General features: G+C 36.7%; 2 protein-coding genes across 3 annotated transcripts in view; both read right to left on the reverse strand.

Moving 5' to 3' along the window:
- Positions 1–2273: 2273 nt before the first annotated feature.
- ADH7 (alcohol dehydrogenase 7 (class IV), mu or sigma polypeptide) lies at positions 2274–20763 on the reverse strand. The gene is made up of 9 exons (XM_003929520.4): positions 20643–20763; positions 14876–14977; positions 13825–13963; positions 13426–13513; positions 13111–13327; positions 10710–10970; positions 8861–8996; positions 5403–5541; positions 2274–3107 (listed from the first exon to the last, which is right to left on the reverse strand). Exons 1-9 carry the CDS (start codon positions 20658–20660, stop codon positions 3083–3085), a joined length of 1125 nt encoding a protein of 374 aa, XP_003929569.1. The 5' UTR covers positions 20661–20763; the 3' UTR covers positions 2274–3082.
- Positions 14897–27968, reverse strand: part of TRMT10A (tRNA methyltransferase 10A) — a 131091-nt gene continuing 118019 nt past the window's right edge. For both annotated transcript variants that reach the window (XR_012516888.1, XR_012516887.1), the window contains exon 15: positions 14897–14977. The gene's annotated coding sequence lies outside the window, so the exon portion shown is untranslated. The remainder of the gene's footprint in view (positions 14978–27968) is intronic.

The following is a 27968-nucleotide window of genomic DNA, read 5'->3' on the forward strand; positions in this document are numbered from 1 at the left end:
TTATCATTTATCAAAAATTTAAGTAATACATTTATATTTTTATTTACTTATTAAATGTCTCCTACTGTTACTGGAGCCTTGGGGTGTCGCTTTGCCAGCCAGAAACCTCTGTGGCTAGTGGTGCCTTTGTTTGTGTTTTGTTCTGGTCTGCTGAGCTTGCTCTGCTCACCTGGCCTGGCAGGCTATGCTCAACTCATGCTACTGGTCTGGATCCCACACCCACCAAGGGTGAGCCAGCTATGAAGTGATGAAGGGTGTGAAGAACTGTGGGGTCTGGCCACTGTGCACAGCCAGGAATGCTGGCTGTAGCAGAGTGGACAGCTCCAGGCACTGGCCTGAGCACCAGCTTTCTGCAAGTCTGCAGCTGGACCAGGCACACCATAAACAACTTCCACAGCTAACACCAAGAATGCAGTGGTGCCCGGAAGCTTGGAGACATCAGGAACCACAGGGTTCCAAAGAGGGTGTTATAGCCCTGGCATGGGGAGCTCCTAGGTCTGGGCTCCCCAAAGGGTCACAGCTCTTCTCTCCATCTCTCTCTTCTCTTCTTGCTACCTATAACATGGTGAGCAAGGGGTGTGTTTCTGCCCTGTTTGTGTTACAGGTCGTTTAGCCTGCCTATTTGATGGGTCCCAAGTTTTTGTCCTGTGAACAGGAAGAATGAGGTATGCAGGCAACTGAAGGTGAGGAAGGTGAAGAGGAGTTTTATTGAGTGATAAAACAGCCCAGAGGAGACCTGCAGTGGATCACTCTTTTCTGCAGCCAGGGTAACCTGAAGAGTATTCAGCTTCTAGCAGAGAGGAGCTGCCTTCACTACTAGACCATATGCTCTGCAAGGAAAGAGACCTTAACTGTTTTATTCATTACTTTATACCAAACACCTAGGTCAGTGCTTGATACATGGTTGAAATTAAGAAAAAAAAAAAAAAAAAAAAAAAAAAGCCCAATGAATGAATATTCTCTACACATCAGTTAAAGACATAAAAGTCTAGACTATTCTTTAAAGAAGAAGTTGGATATTTCTTTCAGCATTCCTCTAGCTACTTACTGCTTACTTATACTTTGATTTATATTCAAGAACTCAGCTTGACAATGCTTTGTGATTTCATTAACCAGATACAAGAAATATGCAAAATAAGCAGATTTCCTGATCTCTTCAGTGTTTTCTGATGACTCAAAATGCTACTCATGGGCAGGTTACCCTGAGAAAGATAGTAGAAGGTCTTTCTGTTTATTATTTGGCTATGACAGGCTCAGACATGAGGAATAATTCCACAAAATATCATAATAAATATTAAGTGTATTGTCACATATGCAGCATATTTGTCAAAATATAATTTGTAGGAAGCTCTAGGCATAAAGTGGATTTCATTAAAAAAAAACTGTGATCTGAGAACATAAATGTGTTTATTCCTTCTTGGATTTATTTCTTTTGATATACTTATATTTGCATATTACTTTCAGTATTCTATTTACATGTTTTCAAAATTTGAGGCAAGAGATATAAAGGAATTAATCTATTCTACTTATTTTTCTTATTAAAAATGCTTTTTTGGGGGGCAGTTTTTCCTTTCTTAATGGATTCTGAGATGCCAGCTACAGACGTTGCTAATGAATGAAGGAAATGTCTCCAAATGATTCTTGGGTAGAGATTTTCTATACTTATCTATAGCTATTACCTATCTATCTTCTATCATCTGTCTATCATTTATCTATGTATCTATCTATAGACATAAACATAGACATATATGTATATGTAAAATATAATTCTTAAAAGCTGTAACTATTCATAGTGCTTTGAGAATTGCCATAGCTAAATCTAGCTGATGATAGAGATACTTCAAAATAATTATTTATACTTTTCAGCTATTTCAGCTGTTTTTTTAGATGTATATTAAGCCTGGATTGATAAGCTGGTAAAAGAAAAAGGAAATTTTACCCCTTGACTTCAAGCCACTTTTCATTGGGAAATATTCATCATGTAAAAGTGGTTCATAAATACCTAGACATTCTGCAATTTACAATGGAAGGACTGTCCAATCTATATTATGTCCTAATATTGTAAGCCTCAATTTTGGCTATGACCACCCAACTTCTTAAGTGTCTTGTAAAGTATTTTTATGTTTTCAGGTGCTTCAACATGTTCTTTATAACCAGTAAAAACTCAATAACAAAGTAAAACTGACTGTTTAAAAATATATCACCACAAATATTTTATACAATTTTTAATTTTAAGTATTTTAACATGCTATAGATATATATAGATACATCAGTGTGGTTGTTAAAAAATAAAAACACTTTTTATTAAATGGAATCACCACTAAGCACAGTGAATAGGGACTTGTAATTGTACTGTATCAAACTGAACATTATGATAAATGATGTGATTATAATGTGATTCTAGCTCTACATTTATATTCAGTATTACAAAAAGGAATTTTTTGAAATATTAATATATGCTGGCAAATAGCCTCATGTACCTATATGACATACTTTTTCAGTTTCACCAAGTTATGTAATGATGATTCTTAATTGTTAAAAAATGTGTCCTGCCCTTAATCTTTTCTGTCTTTCTTAATCTAATCAAGTAATATGTATAATGGAATGAACTGATTTCAAAACCTAATCCAAGTTAATCATAACAGATATTTAAAAATACATTTATATTCAAATCTAAAATATAATAATTTCAATGTGTTAAGTGAGTATTACTCTAGGAGATGCATTTACTATATCTTTACACGCTGTATCTGTTTTGAGACACATACCTACAGCAGTTGGTTGAAACTCTTAAAAATTTCTATTTCAATGTAAAAATCCAAGGATATATTTTTAAAAGATACAATTATGGCCTTACAAAATGTAAATTAAAAATTTTAACATTGCTATCATACTAATTCCCAGGTGCTCACAAGACTCTAAATGGTTATAAATGTTAATAATCCTTTATAAGGGTTCTGTGTCTTCATCAAGCCTTCTACCTCTGCTTGTATTTTTGAGAAAGATCCATGATCTCAGATGAGGGAACTGTCAAAAGAGAAACTCCAGGTCACCCTCACTACACCTCCTGCCACGCTGGATCTCAAAACGTCAGGACAGTTCGAATGCTGAAATGTAAAATGAGAGGTTTTAATGATTTCTTTTCATATCTTTCAAAAAAGGATAGTTTAAACAATTGTCCTTTCTGTCATAGAAACTTCAGGTAAATTCTGTTATTGGAAATCCTTTGGGATCAAAGTCCTTACCGATTAGTTTTCTTTCTTGTGCAACTCTGATGAGAGTATCTGAGCTGATTCTGGAGGCATCAATATGATTTCAGAATGCCAATAAGAGGAAAGGGTTTTTTAGGTTAAACAGAAAGCATGAAGAAGCCTAGGAACATGTGAACAGGAAGGGTAATCCAGTGTGCTTAGATTTCTGGATGCCCAAGAGATCCTACAAGCAGATAAGACCTACTTCCCTCACTTTATCTCAAGAACCTGCTGCAGTGGCTGATAGAATGGATGCCAAATCCTTAACCGTTGAAACAAAATAGGTTTTAGTTCAATAGTAAAGGCTTCCAAAACCATACTAAGATATTGACATTTTTGGGAAACTTGAGTTTGGAAGCTTAGTGAAAGACTAACTGGAATGTATTTTAATACGAAGGTGGAAAACCTATGATCTCACTACTGTGTCCAGGTCAGAAATGATGAGACTGAACTAAAGCAATGAACATGCGTGACGAGATGAGGCATGCTAAAGGAGAAACCAAGGGTTGCATCACCAAGGCTTAGCGTCCGCTCGTATGTGGTAGGCAAGAGTGAAAAAGAAGTCAGACATGATGCTATGGATTCTCATCTACAAAGGTGGAATGCATGATACAATTGCTCAGATAAAAATTACTGGTGAAAAAATTATTTTGAGTGAAGGTGATGTAAGTGGGACTTTCAAATGGAGCTGTGCAGGAAGTAAATGGAAATGGAAGCATTTAGGTTTACAAATGTTACTTTGGATATCCCTGCGTTAAGATGATATTTGAAGCAAAATTCTTGAAAGCAGAATTTATGTTTCTTTGGAAAACATGTAATATAGTAATGATTTTCCAAACAGGCCATACTAAGCTGTTACTTTGCTTATCTAAGTAAAGGAGTATTGAGTGGTTCTAACAGTTTTTCTTACACAATCCCATTGTTTACTTCCTTAAAAAAATGTATGTTCATAATACAGTGACCCTTTAGGCTAGACCAGATGTGGAGACAAGACACAACATTGAAAAAGCTCTCAGATTAAAAAAATAGCAAAAGTTTGGATATCAATGTATAGTTCCTTTTACTAATGAAATCCATATCCTTGGCACATAGTGGAAGCTCAATAATTATTTATAGACCCAATGAGTGAAATTAATTTCATCTTGTAGACAGGCTTTTTGATTGCTGTTTGAGACCTCCATGGTTAGACGTTGCAGATAAAATTTGCATGAATCTATACTTGATGTCCACCCTTGCCCAATCCTTAGAAGCAACAAGAGTAGTAATCACAACACCTGTGTTTACTCAGAGCTTGCCAAGCTCTGTCAGAGAAGTTTGTTTTGCAGTCAAAAGAGCACAAGTTTTGCAATTAGTTTGTATCCTGGAACTACCCCAGCAGGGTTGACGAGTTATTTATTTGCATCTCATAATCTTAGTCTTCATCTAAAAATGGTAAAAAAGATTCCTGGCCTATGGGGATCTGAAGAATGCACACTTGAGGAAGCACTTTGAAAACTAAAATAAGGAAATTCTGTGGCCTACTTGCAATAACTAGCAGCATTATGATGAAATAAAAATAGCCACAATGAAGTCAACTAGGTAAACAAAATCCAAAAGCTTTTAAAAAATTGATTAACATAGGACAATGACATACTGAGTTGGTGATATGGTTAGGCTTTGTGCACTCCCCTCAGCCAAAATCTCATCTTGAATTGTAATTCCTATAATCCCTACATGTCAAGGAAGAGACCAGGTGGAGGTAATTGAATCATGGAGGCAGTTTCCCTCATGGTAGTCTCATGATAGTTGAGTGAGTTCTCACAAGATCTGATGTTTTTTTAAGGGGCTCTTCCCGATTCCTGAAGGCTGTAAAGAAGGTGCCTTGCTTCCCCTTTGCCTTCTGCCATGATTAAGTTCTCTGAAGCCTCCCCAGCCATGCTGAACTGTGAGTCAATTGAATCCCTTTCTTATAAATGACCCAGTCTTGGGCAGTTTTTTAAAGCAGTATGAAAATGGACTAATACAGTGGGTAAAGAGAAGTAATCACCTGTATCAATCTGGCTAGGTTAAATAATTAGAAATAAAATATGAAGAAAATAGGAACATTTATAAGTACTAAATTTTAAAAGTAGGCTGTGGAGAAGAGACAAGATCATCATAAGAAACAGTTACCTTTGCCCTGAATTGAGCAGCTCAAATCCTTCATTGATTTGTTTAAATGGTAAAACATGAGTGATCAACTGGTCCAGGTCAAATTTCTTTGCCAGGAACTCAGTCACTAATTTGGGGACATCATCTCTGCTTTTCAAACCTGTAAATAAGCACACGTTTTCTGCTTAGACATTACTAAATAATATTTACCTTTTATTGCCTTATATTCATTCCTTCTTTTTCCTGCACTATCACCTTCCCTGTGTTAGATCATTCCCAGCAGCATACAGATAACTGTATTTGTCCCATCATAAGAAACAAAGGTTTTACAGCCATAAAAAAGAATGAGTTCATGTTCTTTGCAAGGACATGTATGAGCTGGAAACCATCATTCTCAGCAAACTGACACAAGAACGGAAAACCAAACACCACATGTTTCTTACTCATAAGTGGGAGTTGAACAATGAGAACACACAGACACGGGAGGGGAACATCACACACCATGGCCTGTCAGGTGAAGGGGGGTAAGGGGAGGGAGAGCATTAGGACAAATACCTACGGCATGTGGGGCTTAAAACCTAGATGACAGGTTATAGATGCAGCAAACCATCATGGCATATGTATACCAATGTAACAAACCTACATGTTCTGCACATGTATTCCAGGATTTAGGTAAAATAAAAATAAAAATTAAATTTAAAAAAACAAAGGTTAAAAAACTCTTGATACCCACATCGCATTCTGGTCACCTTGCTCCTATTACAGAAAAACTTCTTTACTGTATAGAAATAATTGTCTCCAGTTCACCGTTTCTGGATCCTGTTCCTTTCCTCTCATTCTCTGTGAGCCCATTCTGATTATGCTCTTGCCTCCAGCAGTGTCCTATAATAGTTCTCGTTAAGGTCATCTTTGAGCTCCATTTTGACCCAGACAAGGGTCAATTCTTACTTCTGCTCTTACATAAACTGTAGGTGGAACTGATCCTGTTGGTGGCTCCCCTTTTCTCAAACACTCTGTTCCTTTAGCTTTTAGATACTACATCATCATTGTTATCATTGTTAATTACCTTCCTCACTAGTTACTTCTTCCATACATCTTCGCTGGGTTCTCAGCATCTCCCAGACCTCTAACTCTGAGGATTCCTGGGGCTTGGTCCTTGGCCTGATTCTTTTCTTTATTTGCATTTACTTCTAGAGTGATCTCCTCCAGTCTCATGGCTTTCAATATACTCTGCTTAAAACGCTTAGGTTTCTATATCCATCCTAAACCTCTACCTGTACTACAGACTTATATCCAATTGCTTATATTTTGCAGATATCTTTATTCGGATATCTCACAGCTGTACAAGTGTAACCTGCCCCAAACCACTCCTAGTTTCTACAGCTTCCACCCTAGCCCCCAATCTATTCCTTCCATAGTCTTCTTTCTCAATAAATGATTATAATACATCATTTCTGTTGCCTAGGCCCCCAAATCTTGGATTCTACACTTTTTGTCGTACAATAACTATTTCAGCAAATTCTGTGGGCTCTGTCTTCAAAATATATTCAAGATCTGACTGCTTCTCACCAGCCCCATCACTCTAAGTCAGCATCCTTCCTTCCTGCATTATAATAACTTCCATGGTCTCCCTGTTTGTGTCCTTTACCCCCATACAGAATATTCCCCATAGAGCAGCCAGAAAGAGAGTGTTAAAATAGGACTCAGAACAGGTGACACCTCCCTCAGAAGCCTCTGTGGTTTTATTTCTCTCTCAGAATAAACTCCTAAAACCTTGCAGTGGCCCAAAGGCCCCGTGTGATCTGGCCCTCTGGCCCCAGCTGTGACTGTCCTCTGTCCTCACTCCGTTGTATCCATAGTGACCTTCTCCCTGTTCTTACAGTTCTTGCCAACACCCTTTTGTGTTTACTATGTTCCCTTCCTGGAATATTCTTTCCCAAGAATTTTGAATATCTTATTTCATTGATGGTTTTGCTCAAATGTTACCTTATCAAGGAGGCCTTCCCTGAACTTTATAAAATAGCATTCACTTCCACCTCCACCCTGGTCCTCTGGCACTGCCTACTGCTCATCCTCTGTTGATATCCTTTGTGCTTGTAACCATATGGTGTATTCTGCATTCATTTATTTATTGTCAATCTTTCTAGACCAAAATGAGAGGATTCTTACACCTGAGATCAGGGACTTAGTATGTTTTGTCTCTTCTCCATTCCTAGCTCCTGGAATGGTACACTGTAAACACAATGGTACCTGTACTCAGTATACACTCAACAAATATTTGCTGAATAATTGATTTTTACTTCTAATATTCCTGAATAATCTATCATCTTCCCACTTCATACAAATAGTCAAAGCAAAGAGGTTCCACTTATATCTCTTACTGTTTTATTCCTCAATTCAAGTTTTATTTTCCATAAGAAACCTCTAGAAACCTCATCCATAACAACCAGCCTCTTGCCTTTTTATGCCCCAAGTAATGTTGTAGAAAGAGGTTAAAGTTTGTTCTCCCATGGACCAGATTTAAGTCTCAGTTCTCATTTAGACCTACAGGGTCAAAAAACTTAATAGTTCCAAGTCTCAATTTTATTACTCATTAAGTAGCTTCCTCAGAGAGTTACTGAGAAACAAAATAAACTAACACATTAGTGTAAAAATTTTAACATAGAATAAATGCTAAAAAAAATCTCCTCTTATAATTGGTTTTATAATATCTAGACCTACACTTATTTGTATATTGTTTCTTTTATATTTGTTTCTGTATCTTTCGCTACATTGTGTACCTAAGTGAAGAACAATCATTTTCTCCTTTTTGTACTCTTAACAAGTACTTGAACAGTTCTTATTCTCTTATGTTGTATAAGGCAAACTCTAATATTGAAAGTGCTTTCAAAGCACCCAGTAAAACACTATATGAAAGCACTAGAAAATGAGACTTTGTGGAGGAGGGAAATAAAAGGACTCACTGTGTCACTTGCCTTGAGCAGAGTGACCCTGGCTTCATCTTTACTAAAACAATATTAATTGTTGAGTGATAATCTAAGTCTTTCCAGTGTGAATCTGAACTGTTTCCATAAAATGTGACAATCCCTTTTTTGTTGTTGTTGCTTTTATTTGGTGCTAATCTGAATAGAATAAATTCTATTTTAATACACATTCTTATATATATTAATAATAATGGATTAAGTCAGAACTTCCTGTCACATAAATCATCCCTACAGAAACACTACTGGTGTCTCTCATTCAGGCCTTCGGGGAACTTGCATTGCAGAGGTTAATATTAAAAATGTGTCCATGAATATTAGTGCTACATCAAGGTGAGAAGTGGAGAATTTTCTTTTGTGTTATTATGGTCACAGTTCCATTTTAGATCACTTCATACTTATTCTTGAAATAAAGGCCTGAGAAAATAGGCTTCTCCCACTTGCCAGTCAACAGAGTGAAAGCCATCACTCCCAATTCAGGGGCTTTGCTTTCCTCACCTCCAAAGACACATCCCTTCCATGTACGTCCAGTGAAGAGCAGCATTGGGTCATAGGTGAGCATCTTGGCTGATGGAGGAGCTCCTACTACCACGCTGGTTCCATAATTCATATGGCAGGATGCCAGGGCGTCAATCTGAGTTTAAAATGGAGGAGATTGTTTGCTTCCTATGTCTCTTACAGTATAACGTTAGCTCCGAAATGACCTATGCACTTTGGCAAAGTCATGAAATTAAATTAGGTCACCTTCTGTTTTTTACTTGATTTACAAAAATTTTCAGTGCAATATTGGTCCCGAATTAAATTTCCATACACATTTGCCCTTTAAGGCAGCAAACAGCAATCAATGTGGTCAGTGTTTATGGCAATTTCAGTGTACCATGGACTAAAACACAGGGGAAATCCTTATGATATTTTCATACCAATATCACCATTTCAGATAAGCTTTAGAAAGCCATTTGAAATAAACTAAGTTGAATTAACTATACCAAATAATTTAGCATAGTTTTCTTTTTACATTTAGTCTGAAAAGTAAATAAAATACTAAAATGTGGGACAAATGAGTCCCTTTTCTTGGGAGTATTTCTGAGACTGACTCACATTTTCTGGTCATTGGCTCAACTAGTTATTAATTGATAATTTAATACATGCTAGATTGTAGCAACAGATGATAGCATCATTTTTAGAGACCAGTCTTCATTAAGTAGCACCCAGAAATCACAAGGCTCTAACATATTCAATACCATGTATGGCTTCATACTTATGACCTATAATGCTATTTGTTGATAGGAAATAAATCTAAGTGATTCACTAGGAAAGGAGTATGACTACAATGATCAATTAAGGACATTTATTCCTAAATTACCAAAAGCATTAAGGTGAATTTAATTTGCTACTCAATCTTGAGCAAAAATGACTTTATTCCATTTTTCCAAATCTTACGCTACATCAGGATGGAGCTTTCTAGTTCCAGGAACCTTGGATCCATTTTCCAGATCTAACTGAAAGTCTGGTGCTGCAGACTGCCATACAGGAGGCATGGCTAGAAAGTTGAAGGTTCTGTATTTTTTTAGTAGAGACGGGGTTTCACAAAGTTGGCCAGGCTGATCTTGAACTCCTGACCTCAGGCGATCCACCTGCCTTGGCCCATTAAACTTCTGGGATTACAGGCATGAGCCACCGTGTAGCGGTGGATGCCTGCAATCCCAGCTACTTGGGAAGCTGAGGCAGGAGAATCACTTGAACCTGGGGGGCAGAGAGGTTGCAGTGAGCCGAGATCACCATTGCACTCCAGCCTGGGTAACAAAAGTGAAACTTCGTATCAAAAAAGAAGAAGAAGTAAAAAGAAAGTTGAAGAATCATATTCTAAGGGAATTCAGATGAGGGAAAACAAAACTCAAGTGTAAGACTGAGATGGTGGATGGATTACAGATTTTGGGAAGATTTGGAATAACCCCTTTTTCCCTTGAGTCTCTTTCTCACTTCTCCTCAGTCACCTTCTGATTCTTACTTTGCTAACATTCAAGAGATAGAATCACTTTTCCAAGAAATCTATATATACAAGAAAGATCATACTTAAAATGATTATCTAGAAGAATTGACTACCTTGCCCTCTAGTCAGCTGACAGTGGTATGATATGGTATTTAACTTTAGTCAGGTGAATCTGCTTTTAAGTGTTTGACTTTTTAGGCAAAATTACTATGAGATTATTAGTTTTGCCTGAGTAAAACCAACAATCACAAAGCTATTTCCATCACTGACTATTAATAAAGCTATAGAAAATTAAATTTACTTTGTGCATATCTAATAACTTGGGTATTTTGTGGCTTCTTAAATTTTGGCTCTTACCATAGTGTCAAGACGCCCAATAACTTCAAAGGTGTACCCCACATTGTTGCCTGTCATTTCTGATAGCACCTCACTGATGGGCTTGGTAGAGTCCTTGGGGCTGATACACTCAGTGGCTCCCACAGTCATGGCCTTCTCAAATTTGTCTTTGTTCAGGTCAATCCCAATGATCCTAGATGCACCAGCTGACTTACAGCCCATGATGACTGACAGGCCAACTCCTCCCAGGCCAAAGACGACACAAGTGGAACCAGGTTTGACCTGTGAACATGTTAGGTGTTAGTCTCAAAAAGTGAAACCTGAAAAAGGCCTCCAGTTAAAAACACAAATCATGAGTGAACTCCCATTTGCAATTGCTACAAAGAGAATAAAATACCTAAAAATACAATTTACAGAGGATGTGAAAGACCTCTTCAAGAAGAACTACAAACCACTGTTCAAGGAAATAAAAACATTTCATGCTCATGGATAAGCAGAATCAATATCATGAAAATGGCCATACTGCCCAAAGTAATTTATAGATTCAACATTATCCCCCTCAATTTACCATTGACTTTCTCCACAGAATTCAAAAAAACTACTTTAAATTTCATATGGAACCAAAAATTTCAAATGGAAGCAAAAAAGAGCCTGCATAGCAAAGACAATCCTAAGCAAAAAGAACAAATCTAGAGCAATCATGCTACCTGACTTCAAACTATACTACAAAACTATAGTAACCACAACAGCATGCTAATGGTACCAAAACAGATATATAGACTATTGGAACAGAACAGAGGCCTCAGAAATAACACCACACATCTACAACCATTTGGTCTTCAACAAACCTGACAAAAACAAGCAATGAGGAAAGGATTCCCTATTTAATAAATGGTGCTGGGAAAACTGGCTAGCTGTATGCAGAAAACTGAAACTGGACCCCTTCCTTACACCTCATACAAAAATTAATTCAAGATGGATTAAACACTTAAATGTAAAAATCAAAACCATAAAAACCCTAGAAGAAAACGTAGGCAATATCATTCAAGACATAGGCATGGACAAAGACTTCATGACAAAAATGCCAAAAGCAATTGCAACAAAAGCCAAAATTGACAAATGTGATCTAACTAAACTAAAGAGCATCTGCAGGGCAAAAGAAACTATCATCAGAGTGAACAGGCAACCTACAGAATGGGAGAAAATTTTTTCAATCTACCCATCTGACAAAGGTCTAATACCCAGAATTTACAAGGAACTTAAACAAATTTACAAGAAAAATGAATAACCCTATCCAAAAGTGGGCAAAAAATATGAACAGGCACTTCTCAAAAGAAGACATTTACATGGCCAATAAAAATATGAAAAAGCTCAACATCACTGATCGTTAGAGACATGCAAATCAAAACCACCGTGAGATACCATCTCACACCAATCAGAATGGCAATTATTAAAAAGCCAGGAAACAACAGATGCTGGAGAGGATGTGGAGAAATAGGAGCACTTTTACACTATTGGTGGGAATGTAAATTAGTTCAATTGTTGTAGAGGCAGTATGGCAATTTCTCAAGGATCTAGAACCAGAAATACCATTTGACTCAGCAATCCCATTACTGGGTATATACTCAAAGGAACATAAATCATTCTGCTGTAAAGACACATGCACACGTATATTTATTGCAACACTATTTACAATAGCAAAGATATGGAACCTACCCAAGTGCCCATCAATGATATATTAGATGAAGAAAATGTAGTACATATACACCATAGAATACTATGCAGCCATAAAAAGGAATGAGATCATGTCCTTTGCAGGGGCATTAATGAAGCTGGAAGCCATCATCCTCAGCAAACTAACACAGGAACAGAAAACTAAACACCACATGCTCTCACTTATAAATGGGAGTTGAACAATGAGAACACATGGACATAGAGAGGGGAACAACACACATGAGGGCCTGTTGGGGTGTAGTGGGGTGATGGGAGGGAACTTAGAGGATGGGTCAATAGGTGCAGCAAACCACCATGGCACACATATACCTGTGTAACAAACCTACACGTCTGCACATGAATTCCATTTTTAAATAGAAGAAATTTTAAAAAATCATAACTCTGAGTCATTTGTAAATAAACTTAAATGCAAATATAAATTTAGAAATTTGAACCTAAAGGAGATGTGGAAGAAACAAAAATTAAATCTAGAAATTTTATTTCCACTTTTTAAGAAATGATATTTCTTATCTGATTTTTTAATTTTTCTTTCAGTTGATTTGGCATTGAGTTGCTTGGGAACCTGAATATGCAATATATTTTTAAAACTGTTTTTTTTTTTTTTTCCCCAAAACTCTTCAAAATTCCAAGGAAATCATTTAAGAAAAGGAAAGAAGAAAGAAAGAAAGTAGCCTACCCTGTTTCTTACCTTGCCAGTTTTAACAGCAGCCCCATATCCAGTGGAAAACCCACAGCCAATTAAACAGACTTTCTCAGGTGGAGCTGTGTCATCAATCTTAGCAACTGAAGATTCATCTACCACTGTGTACTCAGTAAATGTACTGGTATTCATGAAGTGATAGACTGGTTTGCCCTTACATGTAAATCTGGTGGTGCCATCAGCCAGTACTCCACGACCAGTAATGCTATTTGAGACATTAAATACATGTATTAATTAATTCAATTCAAAAATTAGCACAGGAACAATTTAAATAACATCAAAGTAAAAGTGACTGAAACCTACTCGCTCCTAATGCAAAGGTTGCCATCTGGGTTGCAGCAAGCATTGCATTCTCTACACTGTGGCAGAAAGAGAGGGATGACTTTGTCACCTACAGCAAAAAACATCATGATATAAGATGTTGTTCATTAATGTTAAAATATGAAATAAATACAAATTAAACCCATACTACAAATAAGACTTTTAATAAGGTCATCTGAGGTTTATAAGCAGCATAAGGTTTGCCTTCCAAATGTTATGATTTTGCCAAATTAAACATTACTCTGTAAAATCCATGATTGTATTCTTATTTCCCTGAATTGTGCTAAAGATCCCTCTAATAATTCCTAGTGTGTGCATTTTCTTTGATAGGCTAATGAAAGCCTAATTATTTCAAACTTGTGGCTTGACCATTGCATATACCTGGTTTCACTGTAGTCACTCCTTCTCCAATACTCTCTACAATGCCAGTTGCCTCATGTCCCACGATCACTGGAAACTTAGACACCATTTTTCCTTTTATCACATGGTCGTCTGTGCGACAGATTCCTGTGGCCAAAATCTGTGTTCAAAGGTAAAAACATTGCATCAATCAACAAACTGATCATTTCACTACTGGGAGAATATTTAACTTCTTGAAGAAATTATAATTGTTTATTCAATATCATTGCCTAATATAACAATGTTCACTCTTAGAAGATTCTGAGCCAAAAATCAACCATAAGGCAAGATCCCTCTCTGAAAGAACTTACGGTACTACAACCTCAAGCCCTAGGTTGAATCTTAGTGCCTTTCTACAGTAACTTAGTGCTCTTGTGAGGAAAACAGAATGCAGATGTTACCACGTGATGGCCCCAAAGTAGGTTTTTATAGCTAGGTCCTTCTTAGACTCTCTTAACAAAGAATAGAGGAAACAGCATGCAAGAAGATAAGTGAGGAGCAAAATCTTACTGCTCCTGTAGTGCTCAGGTAACAGTAAGAGAGTCAAAGAAAGATTGGCAGCAATGCCTACTCAACAACTGGTGTCCAAAGCCAAGGTTAAACTCTGTCCAAATAAAGGGAGAAAAATACTCCAGGGAGTTGTCATTTCTTCAGGCACAGGTCAGTTCCTCATTCTTTGTGAAAAGTAATCTCAAAACAACCTGACTCCCAGAAGATTTTAAAAGAAGTCTTTAGTTATGATTATTAACCATTTTTTAATTAGACACTATATTAGATAAGAATTGGATAAGAATTCAACAAATCAAAAGTTTAATAAAGCATATTAGCACTGTTGTTTTTTGAAAGGATAATGAACTCATTAATTTTACATCCAGTATGACCAGATTCTTAACAATACACAAGAGCCAGTAAGGGAATTAATACCCTAAACTTGGGAAGCATCTCCTTATTTAAGAATCCAACCCAACCAGTGCTATACTCAATGTAAGTCTGATAACATTTTTGGTGTAAGTTCTCCAGGGCTCATGCTTACCTTAATGCGAACTTCTTTAGTCTTCGGTGGGGCAACTTCTATTTCCTCAATGGAGAAGGGTTTCTTCTGATCCCAAAGCACAGCTGCCTTGCATTTAATAACCTAAGAAATTAGCAAGTGTTATAATGGGTAAGAATTATGTCTTTAAACACAGACTCCCTGAATAGTATAAATATGAGCAGAAGAGCATATACAATATTCTAAGTTTTCCAGAATGATTTTCATCAAACACTAGAATTGTAAGCCTTAGAAATCATCTTGTGTGTGCCTTTGTTTAAAGTATGAGAAATGCATCCCAGAATGACTAAATGATGGATCCATGGTCACCTAGCAGATGAGACTGCAGAGCTGGACTAGATCTAAGGTACTTTTCCCAACCTATTGATGTCTGTTTGCTGTTCAAGTAGTAGTCCAATAAACTGGGTTATTTTCTTACAATTTCAAATGTAATAGATTAACAAAATTGTCCGCTGTTTATTACTTATTCACAGGAGGCAAATTTATAAAACAAAAAAATGCTGCTGACTTGTCTTCAAGAATTTAAACCAGTGTTTAATAGTTGTATATAATCATGTAGCAATAGTGAAGAAATTAGACTATTAGCATGGTAAGGATGAAGGAAACCATGAAGATCATGAAGCATATAGATTATGACTGTGAGTTCCTGGATGACTGAATTTGTGTCTGCATCCCTGCATCCCTTTTGCACCTAGTCCAGTTTTTTTTGCACCTGGGAGGAGGGCTTGACAGTTAGTCAAGTTAAAGCTTGTGATCTTATAGTAGTGGAAACTTGGTGTGGTGATACCAGTGACTAATGTCCAGTTGTTCAACTGGTTTTGCTATAGTTATTCAATTAAATGGTTTTGCTAAGATTATTGAATTCTCACAGAGAGAGAGACAGAGACAGAGACAAACAGAGACAGAGACACAGAAAGAAACTGTTTCCACTTTCCTACCTCCAAATCTGTCTAGGACTACTATAAAATATTTTAATTAATTTGTTCAGATGCCAAATAAGTTACCCTAATCTTGTCAACAAACACAAGTCCTAGAGAGCTCCTATAGATTCTTAAATGGCTCTTTTGTAAAAAGATTAATTTTTACAAAAAAGTCATTTACCATTTGGCCATTTATCAAACGATGGCTTTCAGCCACCCATTTACCGGTGAAAAATGATACACTGGTAAATGGGTGGCTGAAAGTTATCAGCAGCTAAATTTAATATTCACTCTCTGCCTTACTAAGGAAACTGTTATGGGTTAGAGTGTAATATGACTCATTGTTGAAGTTAGAAATCTCACATCACATTCCCAAACAAATTCAAGGTGGATTCATTGTTAAGATTTATTTTTAAAGTCAAACTATTTTATCAATCAGTGAAGACGTAAATATCAATAATACTAAGCATGGAGGAGGCACTTTTATGCTTAAGAGTGATAGAAAAAATAACAAAGGACAAACAATGGAGAAAGGATATCCTATTAAATAAACAGTGCTGGGATAAGTGGCTAGCCGTATGCAGAAGACTGAAGCTAGACCCTTTCCTTATATCATATATAAAAATTAACTTAAGATGTGACTTAAATCTAAAAACCCAAAACTATAAAAACCCTGGAAGATAACCTAGGGAATACCATTCTGAACACAGGACCAGGTAAAGACTTCATGATAAAGACACCAAAAGCAGTTGCAACAAATACAAAAACTGACAAATGAGACCTAATATAACTAAAGAGTTTCTGCACAGCAAAAGAAACTATCAACAAAGTAAACAGACAACCTACAGAATGGGAGAAAATATTTGAAAACTATGCATCTAACGAAGGTCTACTGTCCAGCATCTATTAGTAACTTAAACAAATTAACAAGCAAGAAACAACCCCATAGAAAAAGTGGGCAAATGATACGAACAGATATCTTTCAAAACAAAGCATATATATGGCCAACAAGCATATGAAAAAATGCTCAACATCACTAATCATTAGAGAAATGCAAACCAAAACCACAGTGAGATACTATATCATACCAGTCAGAATGACTATTGTTAAAAAGTCAAAAAATAAACTGATGAGGTCGGGGTGAAAAGGGAATACTTATACACTGCTGGTGGGAAGGTTAATTAGTTCAGCCATTGTGGAAAGCAGTCTGGCCATTTATCAAAGAACTCAAAACAGAATTAACATTTGACCCAGCAATCCTATTATTCAGTATATACTCAAAGGAATATAAATCGTCCTACCGTAAAGACACATGCAGGAGTAAGTTCACTGAAGCGCTATTCACAATAGCAAAGACATGGAATCAACCTCAGTGCTCATCAATGCTAGACTGGATAAAGAAAATGTGGTACATATACACCATGGAATACTATGCAGCCATTAAAAAGAATGAGATCATGTCCTTTGCAGGGTCATGGATGGAGCTGGAGGCCATTATCCTAAGCGAACTAATGCAGAAACAGAAAAATAAATACTACATGTTCTCACTTATAAGTGGAAGCTAAATATTGAGTGCCTATGGACACAAAGAAAGAAACAATGGACACCAGAGCCCATTTGAGGGAGGGAGGGTAAGGACTGAAAAACTACCTGTTAGGTACCATGCTTATTATCTGGGTGACAAAATAATTTGTACACCAAACTCCATGACACACAATTTACCTATGTAGCAAACCTGCACATGTACCCCTGAACCAAAAATAAAAGTTTAAAAAAGTCATAAAGGAAACAGCTTCTAAGAATTAAAATTTTGCCTGTCGAGAAACAGTAAATTTTCCACATTGACAGTAAGCAGTCCTGAGGGAAAATATTAAAGCAAAAGCAATAAAAGTTACCACATTTGATAAATACAATGGTTACTCAAATTTACAGAAGTGTTAAGAACTTCACTCCGAACACTCCTTCCCACTTCCACATACCACACTAACATCCTGGGAGATACATGACATGCAAAGGACCTATGGAAAAACTGCAACATATTAATGAATAGATTGTGATATGTTTGTTCTCACTCATAAAAAGGTCTTTTTAAAAAATAAAAATGAGATACAATTCTTTGCCTATCAAGTCTATAATGAATTTTTTTTAATTGCTTTTTTAAAGACAGTATCTCACTCTGTTGCCTAGATTGTACTCTAGCTCCTGGGCTCAAGTGATCTTCCCATCTCAGCCTTCCCAGTAGCTGGGACTACAGGCACAAGCCACCATGCTCTGATAATCAGTGTTTACTTAATGAAAATATGCAGTGTTGTCAGAGAAGTGATAAAATGACCTATCTCACCTATGTCAACCCTTTAGAAAGTAATTTGCAGGGTACATCAAGGTACCAAAGGATGTTGTGACACATTTACTCTGTAATTCCATTTTTAAAGTCTATCTTGAGGAAATGTTAACTTTAGAAAAATCTCTCTGTATAAAAGATGTCACCACAGCACTATTTATAAAGGCAAATATATAAATAATAAAAGAATGATAAAATAAATTGTGGCTAAGTGTAGAAATTAGATATTTAAAAAGGTTTAAAATTGTAATAAATTGAAAAAATGAAATAAAAGATTTGTGTATTGTATGAGTACAGCTACATATACTAAGGATGGAAAAATAGAAGGAAACATACACAAAAAATGGTAGTTTGAGTGTCTGATATTATGGTCGATTTTTTTTCTCCTTGTATTTTCTGAACTTCCAAATTTTCTAGAATAATCATTGGTATGGGATGAATTGTGTCTCCCTCCAAATTCATATGCTGAAGTCCTAACCCTCAGTACCTCAAAAGGTGACTGTATTTGGAGATGGAGTCTTTCAAGAGGCAATTAATGTAAAATGAAATCATCAGGGTAGGACTTAATTCAATATGGCTGGTAACTTTATTAGAAGGGGGGATCAGGATACAAACAAAAGGGGAAGATCATGTGAAAACAGGGAGAAGAGGGTCATCCACAAGTCAAAGACACAGGCCTCAGAAGAAACCCTAATGGCATCTTTATCTCAGAACACTAGCCTTCAGATGTACCAGAAAACAAATTTCTTCTCTTTAAGCTACCCAGTCTGTGATACTCTGTTATGGCAGCCCTAGGAAATGAATACAATTATCTTTTACTTTTTTAATGGAAAAGAAAGCATTTATTATAAGGAGACAAAATCCATCATAATGTAAAGGGAAACTCCTTTCATGAGCTACACTAGAACACTACAGCAACTTGGGAAATACACAATCCTTATGCAAACCACACTATTGCATGGCCGTATATCAAAATCATATAGCTTTTATACTCTTTATATATTATACACTGTATTATTAATTATAATTGGAAAGTGTTGCCTGGAGGCTACTTTCTCCATCATTAGAAATGTTCTTACAGTGGATGAATGTCGACTTTCTAGAAATGATGTAACCAGACCTGAAGCAACCAGACCTGAAGCATCTGTTGGGTGGTTAAAGTTGCAAATTTTTAAGATTCCTTCCAGTTCTAAAGTTCATTATTTCCATGGATAGAGTTGCTAGCTTCTGTAGTGCAAAATTAACTCCCCAGGTAATTTAGTTTTGCTGAGCTTCTGACCCATATTAGGAAGATTTTATTCCAGGTCTATTCAATTCTAGAAAAATTTATTTCAAATTCTAACATCATATAGTCTCCTGTCTTGTCACATTAGCCAGACTTCACATGTCATCTTTATTTTTTCAAAACCTTAAGCAGACTAAATGCAAAATTGTTCAAGTTAAAACAAAACAAAACAAAAAAGCACTTAATCCTTTAAGCAATTATGTACTCATTTAAAGCAAGGACTATGCTGACCTACTTTCAAATTAAAAAAAAAGCAAAACTATTTCTAAAGTTAATACCAACTTGTTGACTCTGTTGTTTCTAAAACAATAAACGCACTTCACCAATAATGTAGTCTTGATTTTTAACAAGTTTTAAAATATATATTTTGATTTAAAACTATATTCATAAGAAACCTAAAAATCATGACACTTTTTTTTTTGTCCATTTTGCATTCCAGAATTAGCATTTTCCTGTTTTTTTTTGTTTTTGTTTTTTTTTTTTTTTTGAGATGGAGTCTTGCTCAGTCACCATGTTGGAGTGCAATGGTGTGATCTTGGCTCACTGCAACCTCTGCCTTCCAGGTTCAAGTGATTCTCCTGTCTCACCCTTTTGAGACTACAGGTGTGCATCACCACACCCAGCTAAAATTTTCGTATTTTTAGTAGAGACGAGGTTTCACCATGTTGTCCAGGGTGGTCTCAATCTCTTGACCTCATGATCTGCCCACCTTGGCCTCCCAAAGTTCTAGGATTACAGGTGTGAGCCACCACATCTGGCTGCATTTTCCATTTTTAATGGCATGAACTTTTCTTCCAACATCTAGGCATGAGACTCTGGTCTCCCGTTTAACTACTGCAGTGAGTGCAGCACATGCTACTGAGACAATTGAAGTGTTCTTGTGGAAACATTCTGCTTCCTGGAGCAAATGCCCAGCTATCCTGAAATCAAATTATTAATAATGCCAATATAAATCACATTTCTCTATTTTCCTCCAATGTCTTACTGACATTGGATATGTTATTTCCTATTTACTCCTGCTTCCCCCGGCGTTCCCTGAAACACTGTACCCAGTGTTTCCCTCAGTGTATGCCTGGTAATGAGGCATTTCATTCCTCAAGAAATATCTTCAAGTGTTTAATTACTTGAATGGATTCAAAGTTCTAAGAATTAGCCTCATATCATTAGGTCATGATGAGGAGAGGACAGAAATGTTCCACTTACTTTTCCAGCAGTGCCCATCCTGTCTTTGTCTTGGATCTGTATTTCTGCAAACAGACTTTTACTGACTGAGGCTCGGTTTACTCTCTTGTAAATAACAGCATCTTGTGCCTTCACATAAATAATATGGCTCAAAAGCTCCACCTTTAGCAATATGACTCATAGGCATCAAACTTTCCAATGGTCTGCAAGCCCTACCCTTTGCAGACCAACTTACAAAAATAAATACAGTAACTACTATGATCAAACCAAGAGGAGGCATCTAACAAAAAACAGGCTAATCTCAGCTATTGAAAAGGGCTGAAAGCATTCCTATCCACCTTATTTTGAAGGATATAAAAACAGGTTAGGTTACTCCTGTTCAACACAATCATGAAAAATCTATTGTGTGTTTAAATGCAAGCTGCTTTACCTAGGCATGGCTATTTTAAAGATGAATGTGTACACCTCTATTTCTTTGTACTCTACTTCATTCTACAAAGACTTGATGTGGTTTATGGAATTAAATATAAATGAAAATAGGGCCAAAGAAAGGTAAAATAATTGCAACAGCAGGTCAAGTTCAGGCAAGAGAAGTGAGATCATATAAAATATGAATATGGACGACTACAGTTTCTCAGCATTTTAGGTATAGAAAGTTAAATACAACTTCCTGTGTCTGCACATAGGGAAATTATCATCTGACATCAATTAATATTAACCAAAGAGTTGTCTTATATGGTTGTAGAGTTTGTTTATGGCACCAATATAACATTGTTCAAGGGCTCAAGAGAAATTGAAATCCAGCCTGCATACTGGTTCTCAAATACCAGAGGGTTTTGATTTACTTGGGCAAGTACCTAGGTCTTTGTGAGTAGCTGTTTAACCATTAGAGATCACTATTTCTTCATATAAGTTGCAATGGCACCAGAAGCTTCTGGATCTACCATTTTGATAGGAGAATGTCCAAGTAAGTATACATGTTATTTTTGACTGTAGTTGGTCAGCTTTCTGGTACACCATCACCTCCAAGAAAACTTTACACAAAAGAGATTTTACTCTTGTGAAGTGACCCAGTGAAGCAGGTTTTTGAAGTCTTCAGACAAAGCTGTTGAGGCTATGAAATCCAGAACCTGAACTTTTACCAACCCAGAGATGAAACATGTTAAGAGTTTATTTTTTAGATTCAAGCAAAGGTTTCTTTTCAAAAATGAGTATAATTTTTTTCACAAATCACTCTCTCAATATAATATAGTAAATGTACATCCAATTTAAAATTGGATATTGTGTCAAATTCAGAATTTGTAATTAGAATTTGCTACTGTAACTCATTAGCCAAATTAAATCTACCAGGAAAAAGCATTGCTGGTTGATTTGGCTTGTGAGTAAGCACCATTGTTTGATCAGTAAATGCTGAATAACTCCAGTATGTTTGCAGGCAATATCAGACAAAGTTAAACAGACGTAGGCAAGGACAGGTATTCATACTTTCTAACAGGAAATTGCTTACTTATAGACAAAGGCAAATGAGTTCCAACATGGGTGGTGCCAGCACAAATGCAAAAGTGCTGAATTGATAAACTACCACTTAAAGGCTTGACAAAAATCTGTAGCATATTAATTTAAAACATTTTTATATAAAAAGTATCAAGTGAGGCTTAATATCTGAGTAAGTTTTAATGGTCCTAATCCAGTCTCTGTGAGACTTGATTGGATGATATAATGCCAAAAGCTGAATCTTGGAGGGTAATTAAAAAGAAATTGGTCAGGTTGGATATATAGCCACTAAGTCTTAATTTTAGGTTTAGAGAATTTACTAAATGACTCTTTCTTCTAAACACCATGTTTCTATGAAATTCTGGGCCAGAACTCTCAGCGTACTTAATCTCCTAATTATTGTGAGCCTGGTCCCACTCCCAAAGTTTACAAAAGCCTTTAATGATTACCTCAAAGTACCCATGCAACTGTCATTTTCTCAGGTCTGGATACAGAGGAACTCAGAGGAACTTTTAAATGTATACTACAGGAATATGGGCTTTGGAATTAGATTCACTTGGTTTGAGGCCTGGAGTCTTGCTTTAAATATGTATGACTTCAGTTTCCATATTCATTTAAAGAGACTAATGATAGCCACATTGTATGGGAGTCCTGAGGATTGGTGGTGAGGGTCAGAAAGCACTGAAGTATACTGCCTGGTTTATAATCAGTAGCAGATGTCATTACTATTAACTTGACTCCAGTTGGCTGCTTGGATGATGATTATTATTATGGATTGGTTACTTGAATATTTAAATATGTAACCACTTGAGACCAAATGTCCTGGAGTCCTGGCTCAGTAAAACTGTCTTGCAGCAACTGACAGTGAAGTCCTGGAAGCTGCCAGAATCTCCTAGGAGTTTGAGGACTAAGTCTTTTGAACCTAGAAGTGCTACCAGAAATTTATATGGAACCAAAGAGGCAAAACAGGATCCACACATGGGTTGACCAGCTATTGGTTTGAACAGATTTAAGGGAGTTCCCAGGATGCAAGATTTTCAGTGCCCAATCCAGGAAAGTCCCAGTCAAATGGAGACTAGTCAGTAACTCTGTCCATACTCTGCATCACCTGTGAGTATGGAAGTCTGTGAGTATGGGAGGCTTACAGGGTCATGTTAGCTTTGAATTTTCAGCACCATTCTCTCACAGCCCTGCTCCTTCACCCTTCAGTAACCACCTTCTGTTATGGACCTTGTCCAGAAATGTTCTCACTCCAGTCTCATAATGACAGCAGAGAAGTGAAAAGAGTCAATGCCATCAGAAGAACTAGCTATCTACTCTAGTAGGGACTGGAAAGGCACTTACAGTGAGATACTAAATGCTCCAACCTTCACAAAGGGAGGAAATAATATCCACTTCAGAGCTTGCTGTAAAGCACCAGTGTGAAAGTGTTTTTTAACTTATTAAACTGTCAAACACTCAGTAACTGAAAATTAAATCGGTATTTCCCTAAGGTTAAGAAGGGAAGAAAGCATCTCTCTTTATTGCTAACTCATTCTTAATAACATAAATAGTTATACCATTGTACTTACTGAGTGGCATACAACTAGTCACCCAGTATTAGGGTGAATGCTGCTCACTTACATTCTGCTTTTAGTAAACTCCCAACCTTGAGGGTCGGTTTTATTCTTGCCATTGTCTCTAAAATTTTCTTTCTCTAACACTGTAAACTCAGGTGGTAAATCCTATGGCTAGAGGCAAGCTGAAACTCATCCTTTCCTACCATCAGCTCTGTCAAGTCAACTAAGAATGAGGCTGTGCCAGGAGTAGGGCAGAGATCCGGCTTTTGCAGCTCTGCCCTGATTTGTCACGCTTTTGCTAATCCTTTTCAGGCACACCGTGCCAACTTTTGCTAATCCTTTTCAGGTACGCCGTGCCAGCTTTCAGAACTGCCAAGTGAGATTGTGCTTGATAGTTTCAGAAAATTTGTTTCTGCACGCACACCCTATTCAAGAAGGGTATCCAAAGCAGATTTTTGACAGGGTTAGGGCTTCACATCTGCTTCACATAAACTCTCCATTTCACTCAGCACATGAAATTAGCATGCTGGCTGATGGGAATTTCATTTCGAGGAGGTCACGGATTGTGGGAAAAAAATACCCAAGTTGTTTAGTTTTCCTACTCATTATCTCTCTTAAAAAGCACAGAATCAAATTTGTGATGTATGCGACTAAGGATACATTGAAAATAACCCCAAGGTGCTAAGACCTAGCAGTTCTTTACAGAGACTGAGTCTAAAGGCTGTTTCTGGTAGGGAAGGACTGGCATCAAAACACAGCAGCTAGAAAGGGAGTGTGCCTAAAACCTGGAAGACAGGAGGCACAACCTTGGGAGGAAGACAGACGTGGCTCTGGGAGATGTTCAGTATCTCATTACATCAAGTTAAATGTTTTCTCTTTGCGTCTGTTTCCCTCAGGACTCATGTCACTAAAATTTGGAGAATATTAGCACCAGAAGTGGCCTTGGACCAGTTCTTCATTGCAGAGCTTTGCACATACTTAGTACCTCATGCTGCAGAAGTGTGGTCAGGGGCAGGTCTGGAAGAAAGCTCCTTGACTCCCCACCACACCTCAACTCTTGAAGTTTTGCTTTAAACTGTTTCATATTGGCAAGCCTTTATTTGGAAAAAAGAGGTCCCTCAGGGTTTTTGCAGGAAGGAGGAAGTACCCCCTTATATTTTCTAAAGCCTGGAAGTAGAAACATGAGTGAAACTCTTAAGACTAACTTGGTATCTATATGGAGAAGAGATTTCCAATCTTAAATAGATTAACTTATAAAGGTTTTGAGCTGCTTATCATGAAAAGGACAAAACCATCTGTAAGAAAGAATACAGACCAAACTCCTGCACTGTGGGAGAGGTTAGACTAACTTCAGTATGACCTAAGACACGAAACATAAGAACTGATCATTGGAAATGCAAGGGATAGTGAAGAGTACACATCTAGGCTGCAGCCAGCGGAGGTCATTATGACTTCCTTCATTCACCCCAATAAGCTGCTATTTCTGCCTACTAGAGATCAGAAGCCAGAATGGATCTAAACTTGGATCAGCATATCTCAGGAGATAAACTGGAAAGTCCTTGGAAGTCTAAGTCTTCAAAAATAATCATATCACATAAACCTTGAAATGTAGGAGTATTTGCAAGGATGGATGAGGAAGGTGAAAGAGAGAAAGAGGAGGCACAAACAACAATTTACTAATAAGTTGGTGCAAAAGTAATCCATTACTTTAAATGTAAAAACTGCAATTACTTTTGCCACAACCTAATACAATTTTATAAATGTGATGAAAACCACAACACTCATTAACTTCTTAACTGTTTTGTTTTTTTTTTTTTTTTTTTTTTCACCTTATGGAGCTGGTGAAACTCCATTGCTCTCTGGAGCTTCCAAGAACAATGGGAATGCTGCTCTCACAGTGAATCAGCTATTTCTGTTTTGCTCTCCACCCACGCGATCCTTGTGTTTTAGATTGTTTGAAGGTGATTAAGGGCAGATACGGGATAATATTGAGTCTCATCTCCCTGGGATTCCTATAGTATAATGAGGTTATCTTGGGTCTAAAAAATTCTCTGCTATATAAGTTTGAGCACCTGATTTTGATTAGATTCTGAGTTTGATTAGATTCTGAAATCTGATTCACATTAATTATGTATATGAAAAATTGATAAATGAGGTACCAATTTGTTAATATATAATGCTGGCACTATAACTTTGAACAGATTCTGCATAAAATCTTCAAAATATTTATCAATCCAAAAGACATGGGCACTGATCAATTAGTGGATCTGCAGCCTAGTTTAATAGATGCCAGCTGGCTTGCCATTTCAGGGCATATTGGATAGATGTCAGCCCTGGAAATAAGGATAAGAGTTAATACTTGAGTAATCCTACTGTCTGCCAGACACTAATATATAATCAATTTTTGTGGGTTTTTTCATTGAAAACTCACAATGATCCTTTGAGGAAGGCATTTAAGAAACAAGAGCTCAGAGATTTTAGATAACTTCCTCTTGGTCCCACAGATAGTTAAGAGGTAGCTTGAGGAAGGCATTTAAGAAACTGGACTCTCTCTGTTTGTAGATGAAATGATCCTATATCTAGAAACCCCCATAATTTTAGCCCCAAAGCTTTTTAAGCCAGTAAGCAACTTCAGTAAAGTCTGGAGATACAAAATTAATGCACACACAAAAAATCACTAGCATTCCCATACACTAACAACAGTCAAGATGGGAGTGAAATCACAAATGAGCTTCCATCACAATTGCCATAAAAAGAATAAAATACTAGGAATATTGCTAAGAAGGGAGGTGAAAGATCTCTACAATGAGAATGAAAAACCACTGCTCAAAGAAATCAGAGATGACACAAACTAATGGAAAAACATTCCATGCTCATGGATAGGAAAAATCAGTATCATTAAAATGGCCATAGTGCCCAAAGCAATTTATAGATTCAGTGCTATTCACATTAAACTACCAATGACATTCACAGAACTAGAGAAAACTATTTTAAAATTCATATTGAGCCAAAAAAGAGTTCAAATAGCCAAGGCAACTCTAAGCAAAAAGAACAAAGCTGGAGGCATCATGCTACTTGATTTCAAACAACACAATAGGGCCACAGTAACCAAAAAAGCAGGGTACTGGTACAAAACCAGACACAGGGACCACTGGAATAAAACAGAGAACCCAGAAATAAGACCACATACCTATGATGATCTGATCTTCAATAAACCTGACAAAAACAAGCAACAGGGAAAGAATTCCCTATTTAATAAATGGTGCTAGAATAGCAGACTAGCCATATGCAGAAAATTAAAACTAGATCCCTTTCTTATACCATATATAAAAATTAACTCAAGATGGATTAAAGACTTAAATATAAAACCCAAAACTATAAAAACTCTTGAAGATAACCTAGGCAATATCATTCAGGACATAGACACAGGCAAAGATTTCATGCGGAAGATGGAAAAAGAAATCGCAACAAAAGCAAAAATTGACAAATGGGATTTAATTAAACTCAAGAGCTTCTACACAGCAAAAGAAACTATCAACAGAGTACATAAACAACCTAAAGAATGGGAGAAAATTTTTACAAACTATGCATCTGACAAAGATCTAATATCCAGCATCTATAAGAAACTTAAACAAAGTTACAAGAAAAAAAAAAAAACAACTCCATTAAAAGGTGGGCAAAGAATACAAATAGACATTTCTCAAAAGAAGACATACATGCAGCCAACAATCATATGAAAAAAAGCTCAACATCACTGATCACTAGAGAAATGCAAATCCAAACCACAATGAGATACCATCTCACACTAGTCATAATAGCAATTATTAAAAGGTCAAAAAATAACAGATGCTGACAAGGTTCTGGAAAAAAAGGAATACTTATACACTGTTGATTGGGGTGTAAATAAGTTCAATCATTGTGGAAGACAGTGTGGTGATTCCTCAAAGTCCTAAAGACAGAACTACCATTCAACCCAGCAATCCCATTACTGGTTATATACCCAAAAGAATATAAATTGTTCTATTATGAAGACACATACACATTCACTATAGCAAAGACCTGGAATCAGCCGAAATGCCCGTCAATGGTAGACTGGATAAAGAAATACATATACACTGTGGAATAATATGCAGCCATTGTAAAGAATGAGATTATGTCTTTGCTGTGACGTGGATAGAGTTGGAGGCTATTATCCTTTGCAAACTAGTGCAAGAATGGAAAACCAAACGCCACATGTTCTCACTTATAAGTGGGAGCTAAGTGATGAGAACACATGGACACATAGATGGAAAGA

This window comes from Saimiri boliviensis, chromosome 3 (genome assembly GCF_048565385.1).
Source record: "Saimiri boliviensis isolate mSaiBol1 chromosome 3, mSaiBol1.pri, whole genome shotgun sequence".
Classification (NCBI taxonomy): domain Eukaryota; kingdom Metazoa; phylum Chordata; class Mammalia; order Primates; family Cebidae; genus Saimiri; species Saimiri boliviensis.

What these genes read in the sequence shown, in the direction of transcription:
- ADH7 (XM_003929520.4), bottom strand. An exon ending in AACCTTTGCATTAGGAGCGA is followed by an intron (nt 13,328 to 13,425) that starts GTAGGTTTCAGT and finishes TGTCTCAAATAG; the next exon opens with CATTACTGGTCGTGGAGTAC. An exon ending in GAAGGGATGTGTCTTTGGAG is followed by an intron (nt 5,542 to 8,860) that starts GTGAGGAAAGCA and finishes GCTTATTTACAG; the next exon opens with GTTTGAAAAGCAGAGATGAT.